General features: G+C 41.7%; 1 protein-coding gene across 2 annotated transcripts in view; it reads left to right on the forward strand.

Annotated features, from left to right (window-relative positions):
- ZNF704 (zinc finger protein 704) overlaps positions 1–15,582 on the forward strand; it is a 115,606-nt gene that overhangs the window by 12,057 nt on the left and 87,967 nt on the right. For both annotated transcript variants that reach the window (XM_054814771.1, XM_054814770.1), the window contains exon 2: positions 9,483–9,730. In XM_054814771.1, the coding sequence (XP_054670746.1) occupies positions 9,483–9,730 (248 nt within the window). The remainder of the gene's footprint in view (positions 1–9,482; positions 9,731–15,582) is intronic.

Consider the following 15,582-nt stretch of genomic DNA (forward strand, 5'->3'; position numbering starts at 1 on the left):
AACAGGGCCCTGGATGGGTACTGAATTTCAAATGTGGGAGTGAAAAGTTTCTGTCATTCATCTGGATAGATGCTGTATAATTCAGAAACACCTCAGGCTGGTGCTGGGGTATACGCTTTTTGTAGATTAGTTATATTTAGCCAGATAAGCGCTGACATACACGTGATAATGAAAGGGTAGAAACTTCTTGCTGACTCCAGTTCTTGCTGCCTAACAGCATAGTGTGAATCCAAGCAACGTAAATGTTTAGGTTTGTATTTTAACATCTAGAAAATAAGTACTCTGGATGGTTTTGTATATTCAGTCAAATGGTAAAGATAGGGACTTTGTCCTAGCCTGGTTGAAAATGAATGCTACGTTACTATACATTAATGCATACTGTATATTGTAAAGAACACTTGCAGTGACCTTAAAATGCATTATCTTCCATATTGTTAGAGAGCAGCAGTTTACAAATGCTTAGAGTGATTAGATTGACATGGTTTATGTGTAATGAGCAACCGCTGGTGAAGCAAGTAATTAAATGCAAAGTATACTCGAAAATGTAATAATACATTGAAATTCAGGGCAGATTGTTTCCAAGCATCATTGCAAGAATCTGTCTTATCTCTTTGTATTCCAGTATGAATAGAGATTTCTGGCGAAATGGAAATTCAATGCATTCTTTCTTTCCAGCGAGGACACCGTTTTGGGATGGCAAAAATTACAGCCTTTTTACATAAAAAACTCTGTTACGAGAACTTGAACTGGAAATACTGTATGGAGTAGTAAGAATAAACCAAAACCTTATGTCCTTCTGGGGGTTTAATTTAAATCTTTTTAGTGTATCATGTCAAATATGTACATTTCATTATTGTTTTCCATTAATATGCTAGGCTGAAATATATTGATTCCTTCTTTCGCTTCCCCCATTAAGCTGCACATTTGTTATGCAGTGGATCAAAAATGTTGCTAAAGCCTTGTTTTAAAAAAAATCCTGTGGCTTTTGTTTTCTTACCAGAGGGAAGTTTTATTGGCAGTCCCTAACACTTAGCATGCTCACATCTATTTTAGAAAGAGATGGTCACAAAGTCAGAATGGAAAAATTGTTTATAAAAAACCTAACAGAGTTGTATGGCAAGTTGGCTGCTGCTAAACCGTCTTGTTAGCTATTGGTGGTTTTTTAGGTGGTGTTTAATCAAAAGACTTTTTTGATGGAATTAGACCAACTGATTACATAGTAAATCAGATGGAAATAAAAAATCCTCATCCTGAACTGTGTCTTCTTTAACAGCTATATAGTGTTGATATTGTACGTAGGCCTAGGACAATTAAGTTATAATTATTTATCTATTGACAACGCAAATTCATCATGTCATGTTGTGCCCCCCCCCGTCCCCCGTCCCCCGTCCCTTGCCTCCCCCCCCACCCAGTCTGGAAAGCAGCCAGTGGCTTGCGAGGGATCTTGTTGGTTTTGGAATGAAGTGACACTGGGGTTGAGTCCAGTTATGGTGCCCTCCAGCTGAAGTAAAGGAAGTATAACTTTATGGGTTGAGAGAGAAAAGGAAGTTTGTACAAAAATGGAAACATGGCAAAGGCATCAGGATTATTAAGATAAGGTGTGTTTTTTAAGCAGCTAGTTTCCCAAAGCATATTCCCACTATCGTGGGGTTTTTTTATAGGGAGTTTTGGATGCAGTCAACTTCCATACAGATACTTTCCTCCAACCTCGTAAAATAATTTAGTGATTTTTAGAGATAGTTTTATTACTGTTACTGTAAAATGAGCTCTTTTATCTGTATGAACAAAACATAGCGGCACAAAATAGGCCATAGTTGCAAGACTGTTTAATTTACCCGGGCCTCTAGGATTCAAACTGTGCACAGAGGAGACTTTCTTAGACATCTAAGTCCATCCAGAATCCCAGCAGACAATGTAAGGAGAAACAGGAGTTCTCCAGTGTCCCCCTAGAAGATCAGGGGAGCTGGCTGGGCTGTCACTGCCATCCTGCTGCCTGACAGTGTGACATAAGCCTTGCTCTGCCGAGCCTCTGTTTGCTGGGCTGCTTCCTGGCAGGCAGACACGACTGCACGCGTGGCCAGATCTTCTTCAACTGGTGTAAATCGGCGTAGCTTCACTGAAGACGCTGCATCGAGTCACACGGTTGGAGGCAGTGCCACTCGGGCGAGCAATGCTCTGCGCTGGGCAGCTGCCTTCTGCTTGTGCGTTCCCGTCACATCCAGTGCCCGCTGCCCAACTCCTCGTCGGTAAATCAGCCCTCGAGTTGTTTATAAAATAGACAGCAAAGTAGGCAAGATATGTGGTGTGGCAATTCTTTCACTAGTTTCTTCTATTGCCATCTGTTTGTGTAGACTGTTACAAAGCCTGTTAAAAATGAGGTCTGTGCTCCTGGTGCGTCCGCCTGGATCCACAGGTGCTGCACAAAAAAATAAGAAATTTGAAAGAACATACGTGGGAGTCAGTTTTTACATCTTAGCACATATTTCTATACATTTGGGTCACATACAGGTAAATGATGCTAATATTCTTGGGAGTTTAATACTTTCCACTGTATTTGAAACAGAGACATCTTAATGCCTGTTAAATGCCTGCAAACTATTTAAAAATAAATAACTAAATAGTTTTTAAGCAACAGTGCACCAGAAACAAGGGAAGATGCTTAAGCCCAGTCATGTTGTACTCGAGATGACATATATAGTCTGTCTGTCCTGGTTTCAGCTGGGATAGAGTTCATTTTCTATCTAGCAGCTGGTACAGTGCTGTGTTTTGGATTTAGGATGAGAATAATGTTGATAACACGCTGATGTTTAACTGTTGCAAAGCAATGTTTACACTAAGCCAAGGACTTCTCAGCTTCTCACACCACCCCGCCAGCAAGGAGGCTGGGGGTGCACAAGAAGCTGGGAGGGGACATGGCCAGGACAGCTGACCCCAACTAGCCAAAGGGATATTCCATACTATATGACGTCATGGTCCGTATATAACTTAGGGGAAGCTGACTATGGGTTTAAACTATGGCTGAGGAAATAGCTGGGCATCAGTGGTCTGCAGGCAGTGTGCAATTGTGCTGTGCACCACTTGTTTTGCATATTCTTTTATTATTGTTGTTGTTATCTTCCATTTCTGTCCTATTGAACTGTCTTTATCTCAGCCAACGAGTTTTACCTTTTTCTTTCTTAATTCTCTCCCCCAACCCACTGCAGGGGGGAGGGAGGGAGTGAACAACTGTGTGGTTGTTTTAGCTGCCTGCTGGGTTAAACTGCAACACTGTCAAATGTAAGTCTCTGCATTTGCATATAAATATGAGAGGTCTACTTATTCAAGTGTTTGCTGATCCTTTGATTAGGCAGCTCAATACTTGAGCTGTCTGTTTGATCAATAATTTTTTCGCTGTTCAGGGCAAAATCCAAGCTGATATGTAACTGAAATTGGAGAAGGCTGAAGTTTGACTGCAACGTGAGCATCTTATCAGGATGTGCTTTTGGGCATAACAAAAATTGACTGCAGATAAGTTAAGGTCTAAGCTATTGAAAAATTGCAGTCTGCACATTGTCTGTAAAGAATAAAGAAAAATTTCTGTAAATCCTCAAAATTTCTGTCAACGTTGAGCATGCTTTAATTTGGGTAGGCCTTCCATTGCAATGCATGGTGTTATTGAGGCGTGTGAAGTTCAGAACTATCAACTTGGTTATGACAAAATACCACCAAATACAAGTTTCTGTAGACAGGTTAAGAGGGCTTTTGCAATGAAAAATTACTAATATACTGCTGAGAATATTAACTGTGGTAATCATTTAGCTGTCATGTGGAATATTAAACTTCTTGATTTAAATAATAATAATGAATCAAGCAAGAATTTTAACTTAAACCCTCAACCTAAATATATAGCATTGTCTCGACAACTTCAAAATGGAATCACAGATTGGTAGGGGTTGAAGGGACCTCTGGAGATCATCTAGTCCAACCCCCCTGCTAAAGCAGGATCACATACAGCAGGTTGCATGGGATTGCATCCAGGCAGGTTTTGAATATCTCCAGAGAAGGAGACTCCACAACCTCTCAGTCTTCTCTTCTCCAGGCTAAACAGACCCAGCTCTCTCAGCCTTTCCTCATGAGAGAGATGCTCCAGTCCCCTCATCATCCTCGTAGCCCTCCACTGGACTCTCTCCAGTAGTTCCCTGTCTGTCTTGAACTGGGGAGCCCAGAACTGGACACAGAACTCCAGGTGTGGCCTCACCAGGGCAGAGTAGAGGGGCAGGATAACCTCCCTCGACCTGCTGGACACGTTCTCCTTAAGGCACCTCAGGTACCATTGGCCGCCTTGGCCACGAGGGCACACTGCTGGCTCATGGAGAGCTTGTTGTCCACCAGGACTCCCAGGTCCTTCTCCACAGCGCTGCTTCCCAGCAGGTCAACCCCCAACCTGTACTGGTGCTTGGGGTTATTCCTCCCTAGGTGCAGGACCCTACACTTGCCCTTGTTAAATTTCATTTGGTTCCTCTCTGCCCAACTCTCCAGCCTGTCCAGATCTTGCTGAATGGCAGCGCAGCCTTCTGGTGTGTCGGCCACTCCTCCCAGTTTTGTACTGTCAGCAGACTTGCTGAGGGTGCACTCTGTCCCCTCATCCATATTTTGAACAAGACAGGACCCAGTACTGACCCGTGGGGCACACCGCTAGCTACAGGCCTCCAACTAGACTCTGTGCTGCTTACCACAACCCTGAAAAACTAAAACACTTTCCTTTTTTTTTTTTTTGTTAAATAAAGTTTCTGCTTAGAAACCAAAGCAAAAATGACTTTGCTTTTTTCCAGAAAGATTTCAAAATTCTCAGGTTGAAGCAGCACCTCAGTCTGCCAGAGCAGGGCTGCCACAGCACCATGCCACTGTGCTTGGCGAGCGAGAATATTTCAAAATGAGCAAGGGGAGATGACTTTGTGACCCAGCTCGCCTCTTTGAAGAAGTTAATGGAAATGGTCGTGCTATTGGTGTTGAAAACTGGGAGTGAGCGGGAAGGCCAGTGCTTGCTGAGAAGCAGTGGAAGGAGTAGTGGGCCCCATGTGTGGGGTTGTGCCAGAGCTGAGCTCCCGGCGGGGGGAAGGCGCAGGTAATACTCAGCTGTCATTTCCAAGCGGCAAAATATCAAAAGTTTCTGTTGCCCAGCGGTGATGGGAGGGAAGTTGTCAAAGGCAGGTGTGGGTAACTGCAGACAGAAACAAAGCTAGTTTTTAAAATTTGCAGATGGTTTAAAAATCCCATTTCTGTTACTGAGCTTCCAAGTGATGTCAGTTGCCTGAGGCCAGGTTGCAAAGGACTTGGTTGAAAGTAAGCTGAAGGTTGCTAATGGCTTCAGGGTGAAAATATGCAATGAATTGCATAGAAAAACAGTTAGCCTATTATAAAATGGCTTGTATGAATGATAATTTATCAAGTGTATGGAAAAAACTGTGTAAGTTTTTATCAGCAGTTGATACTGGAGGCAAAAAGGTGGCAAATACAGAGATGCGATGACAAGAAGAGCCAAACCATTAGGGAACAACATAGTCATGGAGTTTGAGAACAACTAAGAGAGAAATGCAAAGTTTTGGAAGTAAGCTGAAATAAATTGATGTTACAGTTTAACATCTGGGTGTCTGTGAGACAGGCCCCATCTGCTTGGACTAAACCTTACACAAAATTTTTGCTGAAACATGTTATGGACTGAGAGGAACCACCACAAGCCTCAAAGTGGCTAAAGGAATATGAAGGATCTATGGGGAAAAAAAAAAGTTCCTGATAAGATATGTGACAGAACAGTTAACTTATCTGGAAAGATATATTGGAAGTTGTCCGTGTTTTCTCTGAACTGTGAGTGATGGTAAAGCAGAGCTTGAAAGCAGAGGGGTCCTGGTGGTTAATCATTGTATTTGCCCCAAAGCGAGGAACCTGGTCAGTCAAGTGACTGTGGCCCTCAGCGCTCCCCACATCAACCGCTGCTGGTTCGATTTCCAGCAAAAGACCCCGTACCCTTCTAGATAGGGCAGGGGTCTCAAGTGGAACTGGCTTCTGTAGGCATGGATGAATTAAAATAGAAAAACTGCCTGTGGAGCAGAAGGCTACCAGAAAATGGACACTGAGGGAAACTTGGCTTTCTCTCATGATCGCCTGCTTTTAAAGCAGAAAAGATACTTTATTTCCAGTTGCTCTCTCAGGAAAATTTAGACAGAGGTTAATATTTCCAAACATCCCTTGAAAACTGAAGGAAAGGAAGAGGGTTAGTCTAAGCATTGGATTTCATGTTATGTTTCTGGCCATTCGTGGTGGTGTACTCCCCCCACCTGAGGCCATAACCACCATTTGGGGGTTGTGATGGCTGCATCCAGCTTACGCTGGACTTTGGGGGGTACAATGGATGGCAACACGGTAGCCCGGGGCTGTCTGGAACAGTGACCCAGACGTCTTGCTGGTATGCAAATATGACTATAAGTCAGTCCTCTTACTCTATAAATAGTGGACAGGCCAGATGCCATTGAGCTGTCCTGTATGGCAGCGGGCTGCATGCCAGGATCTCCTCTTGCATAAGGACATTTGTGAGGTTACTCCTCGAGGCTGAGAGACACCTTGCCACAACAGATTCTTGCTAAGTGACTAATAGCGTGCTAAACTTTGAAATCTTAGCTAAGTGATATAAAGGATTGATTTTGTATATCTAATCCTTTAGACATAAACCATTGATCAAGTCTGGGATGAGGATTGGATCCCGCCGCACCTAGACTCCTCTCTGAGAAAGCGTTTAGAAAGCCGGGGGTCCTTTCTGAACCTCATGACTCAGCAGAAGGTTCTCCTGACAGTTTTGTCTGACCCTGTCCTCTATGCAGTGTACCTTGCCATCGAATCTTGTTAGACCACTGCTGCATTTACTATCAAGCTTTGTTAAATCGCTGATTTATATCAATAAGCATATATTATTGCTTTTCTCTTGTGAGTGAAGTGTGTGACTCTATCCACAACACCATTTAGCCAAAGGACCTGAACTGCTTGGCAGCAGCTCTACAACTTGAGCATTGATTCTGTGGTTTTTGTCATTCCTCGCTTCCCTACGCTTGCATGGGGCTGGCTATTAATTATGGCGCATTGACACATGAAAACCAAGCTGTTATTTGAATATATTTGAACTGGATGTGAATAATTTTGATATCTATGAATAGATTATCTGGTATCACAGTACAGGTATTCCGTTCTTTATGTTTTAGGCTTTATTTGTATAGCTGTAGTCTGAGTTTGCAACCTTTTGTTGTCAATATTTAGGTCGGTAAAGAAAATTTAATAATGTATGGCACAATATGTGTGCTGAAACTGAGTAAAATATTACAGTTCCATAAACTGAGGGAAAAAATATTTGTTTTTCCTTGGTAAAATCATGGATTTACTGGGTTTAAAAAAAAAAAAAGTCATCCTGATGAATACCGTGTTCAGTCTGGCATTGGAGAGTAAGGAAAGAGGAAGGCTGCCCCTCTCCCATGCTCTCAGTGCTTTCTCCACTGAGGGTTGTGCAGAGCAAGGAGGAAACTGCTGGGTCCTCCCTCATACATGTGCACACTAGCACCCTACCATGCACCAGCACCCTTCCACACACAGCGGGTGTAGCTGCTCTTGCCCCACACAGCACCGTCCTCTGCACCGGATAAGGTGGAAATCCTGGGGAGGGAGGAAAAGATATGTGGTCGTGCAATGGAAGACCATATGGCAATGGAGGGAGTGAAATTCAAGTCTTACACATACCTTCATTTGGCATTATATAATTTCTAGGGGCTGGATAGTGGAACTTCACTATTTTCAGGCTTTGTTTTTGCTTTAGTGCATCACTTCTAAGTCAATTTTGATGAAAAGTGAAGGCAACTGAGCATCTGTTAAAATCCTCAGACCCTCAGAAAGGGCTTACTGTAAATCTAAGTTTTTTAAAAAATAATCATTAAATCAGAACTAAATTTATATTGTTTATATGTCTTCTCCTAATTCTGTGGGATCACATGCTGTTTTGTCTTCCATGCAGATTTTCTTTGTTATGTGTCATCTGTTTGTGTGTGAAGAAGTGTAAAATGACTAATTCTTCCTACTTTTTACATTCATAAAATAACAATTCTAGTTTTGTTCTTGAAGCAACTGCTAAAAGCCCTTCTGTGGAAACACTAGAATGAGCTGATGTGTACTTTACAGAACAAAACAAAATTACCTTGGCAATATTGTCTTTCCTGTGAACTTAAAATAGTTTGCAGCATTTTTATGCCTGCCAAGGTTTGAAAGTTATAGACAGGGAGATCTGTGGGGTGAGGAATATATTGTTATTTATTTTTATGCATAAATACACATATACATTCATTAATTTTTTTTTTTACAATGAAAAGGAGGAGTAAGCTGGAAGAATTTACATAGGAATTTCAGCTTATTGACACTGTTACTATCTGAGTACTCCATTAGCAGATGCTTCTGGTAGGCATGGTGTCTTCTATGTGTGTTCGGAGGAATGCAAGGAAGCTGGCAGGCTGAGGGACTCAAGGAGCTCAGCCAATGCATGGCAGCCTGTGAGATAGGTCAGCCCCTGTGAAGCTGAGGAAGCCTCACTGGCCAGGGAATGGTGTTTCAGAGGAAAATGAAGATCCTGGGCTTTGTTTTGTTTGTGGGAAGGTGGAGCGGCTTGGTTCTGTTGGCTTTCCATGCTCTTCACTGCAACCCTGCCATAGGTTGCTTTATAGACACCAACACATTGTATTCCAAAGAGATAGCGTATTTGTTAAGATACCTATTTGCTTGGGAAGTCTTTTCTTACGGGAAGCAGCAGGTCTGAAGATCTGGGAAGCACTGGGAGAGACGACCTGATGCCGCTTCTGTGCGTGTCTGTGCTCCTCACCGCTGGCTGTCAGTGGGGGAGCTGGCTGGGCTCTTTGCAGAGATCCTGCCAGCATTCCTGCCTCCCCTTTGCCTTCTAGCAGCTGAGTTGGATCATAGCAAATTATTTTTATGCTCATCGAGAAACCCTTGTTACAAATACAACTGTTAAAGAACCCAATAAGTGGCTGTTGGAAGCAGTTTAATTTCTTGGTTGCCTTTTATCTGGCTAAGTTCTGCTTTTTTTCCTGGAATTTTAGGAGGAGGGCAGCTAGGATTTGTCTTGCATAGTTACATAGCACAGATGTGTATACATTAAATATATGTTCTATATGCTGTGATTTCCAATATTCCAGTTCGAATATCTTTTTGATTTAGCATTAAGGGGTAACTGATTGCTTTATCAAATGGACAAGACTTGCTTATTTTCCTGGATAGTCTTCAACACCATTGAGAAATTAATGGCAGTTTCAGAATTTATGAAGGGCAAAGAAGTGGTATTCTCTGATTCAAAGAACTAATTAGAAGTAAATGCCTGTGGGCATTGGGTTCCTACACCACCCCCCCCTATATTTTAGGAGAATTAGATGAAAATTGAATAATTGCTTTTAATTTTACAGGCAGCCAGCATCAAGCGTGAAATGACCTTCCCTGCATTTCAACAGGAGGATGTAAAAAGTGACATCAGTCAAAAACTGCCAGACCAACAGTTTCTCCTGTTCACCACAAAGGAGGAAGATTTAAAAACAGCAGAGACCAAAAAACCAAACAGAGCTCATGAGTATGAAAAGGAAAACACTCGTTCTGTTTGTCTTCTGGAACAGAAGCGCAAGGTTGTTTCTTCAAATATTGATGTGCCTCCAGCAAGGTAAGGAAGGTGGGGTTTTTTTATTGTATTTTAAGCTTTTTTTTCCCTTCTCTTTTTTATTGGGATATTAGAGGCAAATTTGGTAAGTAGTACAATGAAATAAGACTAGTATTCATGTCCAAGCAGTCCAAAGTCAATCACAGCTCCACTATTTGAGAGATCTGGTAGAAAATTGAAAACACTGGTAGCAGAAACTGAGACCATCTGCACTGTAGAACTTTGTATTGCTTTTGCAATGTTTTTGCTTTTCGAACGTGCTGCAACTGAGGTACTCTCAGAAGAGGATGTGTCTTAACAGGAAGAGATTGTTGACCCAGCTTTACCCCGAGAAGTAATCTTCTAAATTAGACACAGAATCATTTTACCTGCTAGCAATTTTTTTTTTTAGGTTTTTTTTTTTTACTGTCATATCTGCAGCCACTTTATACTCATGGGAGTGCGAAGTGACTAACGCTGCATAGTGAGGATGTAGTATCTTATGTTCTGTTGTATCGCTGTATAGGTATATAGTTAGGTCGTAATGTGGTCTGTGAAATTAATTAATAGAAAAAAGTAGTGAGGAAAGGGCCAACGCAGGGAAATCAAATTTGTACAAAATGAGGATTTGGGGATTTTAGTACTACTGTTTTATTTGTCGTTCCTTGAGGCTCTGTTATGAATGCACATAAATGTTTGTGTCTTCAACATTCGCATCTGGGCAGTTACACTTTTAATTAGGAACTATTTACAGGGAATTATTTTGAGAAAAGTAATTGTTCTTTAATCTGAGACTTGACGTATATCACAGCAAGAAATTCAATGTTCATTTGTCTGGTTTTTTTCCTTCCTGATACTTGAGTGGAATAATAGTAAGAGAGGAGAAACTGAGAATTTCATACTGGCTAGTGATTTAAAGAGAAGGGGCTCGGAATTATAGAGCCTAGAGCCTTGAATTTTGGGGAAGGACTTCACTGTCTTTGAGAAGGACTCCTCTAGGAAATGTTGAACATCAGTATAAAAGAAACGCATCCAGTAATGCTAAACACTCACTTGTATCAATGGTGAAAAATTGACAACGAACTGGGTATTTTTCATTGCAAGGTGACAAGTGCTTTTTCTTTTTGTTGTTTGTGATTTCATGTTGGCATCAGTCTGTCTGCAAAGATTTTTTTTCTTAACCTGGCTGATAAATTCACTTGCACATAATATTCAGTGAAACGCCTTTTGAGTTTATAGTGCCACTTAAAAAATATGTAGTCAAACTGGATGTTTTGCTGTTTTTTGCTTTGTTTGTTTTCTAAAATCCAACATAAGCCAGCAGGCACTACCATATCATCCATAACAGGATGACCGTCGTTTTCCTCTGGCTCTTGTAGATGACACTTGTGAAAACTGCAAAGTTCACAAAGATTTTGGCAAGATTTCTGTCCCCTGTCTCCTCATATATCTAGTAAAAAGCTATGTATTACAAGCTTGAAAATGTTAGGATACTAATTTGAGATTTTCACCAGTAATCAACCCTGTAATGACTGAGTGCCCTCCTCATTCGTGCTTATGTGTCTCAAAGCAAATAGGATCATCAGAAAATTCAGGTCAGCAGGGACCTCAGGAAGTCACCTAGTCCAACCTCCTGCTCAAACCATATGTTAGCATTTCTATTTTACAATTCAGGCAGCCAGGGTGCAGGATTTAAGTGCCTTTTTGTGTGGCTTCGTGCAGATAGTCCATCTGAAGAAGGACTCAAACTCCCCTTTCCTGTAACTGGAAGATCATCCCTTCTTGGAGGGATGGACATTTTTCTGCAACAAGGTGGAAAAGAGAAGGAATAAACATATTTAATGCCTTCTTAAGGTTGTGACACCAGTTGTGAGCACAAGATACTGAAGATGATAGGAAATACGTTCAGTTGCAAAGATGTCTTCTAAAATTGTTCATTTTTCCTGTATTTTGTTGTGAACAGATAAATTATCATATTACGTTGTTGCATGTTTTCAGATACGCAGGTTGAGCTGCTGCATTAGCAGAATTAGCAAAGTAGAAAACAAACCTAGAGTCTGAATGTGATAGTATGATAAACATCTCAGTCACTATTACTACAGTTTTAAAGACAAGTTTCCCTTTTAATCTGAGGTGATTTATTAGACCATTTGTTCATGTGGGACAGGGAGAGCACTAAAACCTTTGCTTGGAGATGTTACTAAATATTTGTTGTTGTAATGAGGGGAATACCCAGTCTCTCATCCTCTTCCGCACAGTTTGATTTCTCAAGTCATATTCTCTTGAGAAGTGAAAGTCAGGCATTTGACATTCTCCTATCTCTTTATAAGCCCCTTCCAGTCTTCTGTCTAGAACTGGGCTGATGGAGTTGAGTGTTCCCCAGAGGTGAATTCCTCCTCTGTTCTCCTCCTGGCAGGACTTGTTGGGTCGACTGTTTCTCCTCTGATGAGAACATCCATCTGCCTTTGCAGCTTGCCGATTGCCTCACAGATTATTTGTTGTATCCAGTTGTGAAAGGTCATCTTGAATTAATCAGATGATGTTTACAAAAGCGTGGGAGAAATAAGGAGTTTAATATGATCTTCAGTTTCTTACTGCTACATACACCCTCTTTACAAAAAACTTGCAGCTATTTTTTTGAAGTAGAAAAATGCTATGGAAATTAAGCTTGCTATTTATTTTGTTTTAAAACCTTAGTGGAGCTGAGGTTACCCACTTTACTTCATATGCCAAGGTAATGGGTAATGTTAAATTTCTCAGTATCCCACTAAACCCAGGACAATATGTAAGTGATTTTGAGACACAAGTTTATCATGCTGAAGAATCCTTATTAACAAGGGCATATGAGTACCTCTGTAAGAGCTCTGAAAAAGTGTCTGCAAAAGCTCTGGTAGCATGGGTAAGTATACTTCACTTTGACCACAAAATGAAACAAAGCTCATCCCATCTTACCTTTTTTAAAGGATCTCAATGAGTAAGAATGAAAATTTTTGTATGCAAAATAACTAACAGTTCAGAAAGCACCGGCATAATAATTGTTGCTTCTGAGGCATTCAGCCACAGGGCTTTCATTATTGCTTATAGACTCTGAAGTTTTAGAAATGTGAAAATATTGTAACTGAGTCCCTGGTGTTTCAGGTGATTGGTACTTGGGTGCACTGAAATTACAGTAGATTGAACTGTGGAGCAGGGACAGGCTGGTGGCCGTCTCACGTGCAGGAAAACGGGAAACTAAAAGAAATCATGGACACTTCAGAATTTTGTTAATGAAATCTGGAAAGAAAGGGTAGATCTAATTAATTAATACAACAACAAAAGAACCTGAACCTACACCTTCGATGCTCCAGCCAAGTTTGTAACTGTTGGGGTATTAATGAGATCTAATTAACCCAACAGTTAGGCACTTGCCTGGAATGTAGACAGTGTGGGTTCAGGTTCTTTTTTTTTATTTGGAGCAAGGACCTGAACTGGGGTCTCTGTTGCACAAAGAAGGTGTTTTAACCATCAAAGTCCTGGCTTATTCAAGGTGCTTTGTAGGGCAGCTCTTTAAAGTAATAGTGCCAGGCTAAATGTAGCAGACCTGGAATAAATATTTTATTGCCGGCAGGGGAATTTTAATATTGAAATTAAATTAAATTTTAAATTGTTTACATTTTCTATTTCATCTTGCAAAAATACTGCAGAACTTTCTACATTATGTGCTGTACTGGAAGTGTCTTTTGGATTAAAATAGGAGGAAACTATGACTTTTTCTTACGGAGTTTTATGTTTTGGAAGGCAAAAATGAAATGAGAGTTTAATGGCATTACGTCTTTCTCTTTTCAGATTTCTTCATTTGGTCATTTTGAACAAAATTTATACAACTTAAATAGCTTTTCTACTTCTGAAACTCAGATGAGGATAAATGAAACTGTTCAGCTTAAGTAGATGAAGTATTTAAGAATAAGGGAATTTGAATTCCTTACTTTCTCTTTAAAGTTTAAATTTATTGGTAGTTTTGGTGCATAAAGTGCTGCTGTCTTGGAGAAAGGGGTCTGACCACTCGATTATAAACTGCAATTATCTCTGAGAATTGAGATGTTATCTGTACAACAGAGGAGAACACACTTTACATTGACCTCCATTCAAACATGAGTGATCAAACACAGCCCAGATCCCTAAGATCTGAATAGTGAAAGGTCATTTTGTAAAAAGAGAGTGGTGTCACTGAGGGACTAATGGCCTTGTCTTGTGGACAGAAGCAGCTGTAGAGGTCAGATGTAGTCAAAGACGATGTCCCCAGTAGGCAGCGGCATGGAAGTTAACAGAGCCTTTTTGCTCATTTGTATTTTCATCAGTTACTTCCCGTAATGCACACTTACTCCCAAAGCAGGTCAGCAAGAAAGATGAGAAAAAGCCTGGGCTGCTGATGCAGTGGGTGTGAGAGTTTGAGTCATGATGTAGGGACCCAGTGAAGGTCAAGTACATGGGGAACGGCTTTTGCCACTCGGAGGGTGAAGATGGAAGTGCGGTCCATGGAGGGCAAGGGATGAAGTTTCCTTTTTTTGAGTAAAATGTGAGAATAAATGTCTGGAAATGGTGATAGGGTTAACAGTTCTTTTAGACAGAAATGTTTCGACCAGCTGTAGCTGGAAACTCTTGAAAACTTACATGCATTAGTGTTGGAAGTGGTGTCCTTTCTGGTGTCCCAGAAAGGAGTTAACTGGAAACATCCAAAAGGTTTAAGAGAATTAAAGAAGGAACTAGGCAGGCATCGCTCCTACCCCTCTGATGGGTGGGAGTGTTTGAATACTTTTGCTTTTGTTAACCTTTTGCAACCTCAAAATACTGTGAAAATTGTATTATCCCCTTTCCAAAATATTTTCCCCAGTTCCCCTGTATCCTGTCTTCTCTGAAAAAATGAAATAGAAACTTTCTAACTGTCTACCTTTTCTACAGTAAGTTTGTGTTCTTAAAGGACAAGGCAAAGCTAAACCTCAGCTGCTTAAGCACTTTTGACACTGTTTCCTGTAACATTGTCATTGGCAAGCTTAGGAAGTGTGGGCTAGATGAGTGGACAGTGAGGTGGATTCAGAACTGGCTGAATGGCAGAGCTCAGGGGGTTGTGGTAAGCAGCACAGAGTCTAGTTGGAGGCCTGTAGCTAGCGGTGTGCCCCACGGGTCAGTACTGGGTCCTGTCTTGTTCAACATATTCATCAATGACCTGGATGAAGGGACAGAGTGCACCTTCAGCAAGTCTGCTGACAGTACAAAACTGGGAGGAGTGGCCGACACACCAGAAGGCTGCGCTGCCATTCAGCAAGATCTGGACAGGCTGGAGAGTTGGGCAGAGAGGAACCAAATGAAATTTAACAAGGGCAAGTGTAGGGTCCTGCACCTAGGGAGGAATAACCCCAAGCACCAGTACAGGTTGGGGGTTGACCTGCTGGGAAGCAGCGCTGTGGAGAAGGACCTGGGAGTCCTGGTGGACAACAAGCTCTCCATGAGCCAGCAGTGTGCCCTCGTGGCCAAGGCGGCCAATGGTACCTGAGGTGCCTTAAGGAGAACGTGTCCAGCAGGTCGAGGGAGGTTATCCTGCCCCTCTACTCTGCCCTGGTGAGGCCACACCTGGAGTTCTGTGTCCAGTTCTGGGCTCCCCAGTTCAAGACAGACAGGGAACTACTGGAGAGAGTCCAGTGGAGGGCTACGAGGATGATGAGGGGACTGGAGCATCTCTCTCATGAGGAAAGGCTGAGAGAGCTGGGTCTGTTTAGCCTGGAGAAGAGAAGACTGAGAGGGGATCTCATCAACACTTATATAAGTATCTGAAGGGTGGATGCCAAGAGGGTGGGGCCAGGCTCTTTTCAGTGGCAGCTAGAGACAGGATGAGGGGCAGT

This window comes from Grus americana, chromosome 2 (assembly GCF_028858705.1).
Source record: "Grus americana isolate bGruAme1 chromosome 2, bGruAme1.mat, whole genome shotgun sequence".
Taxonomy (NCBI): Eukaryota; Metazoa; Chordata; class Aves; order Gruiformes; family Gruidae; genus Grus; species Grus americana.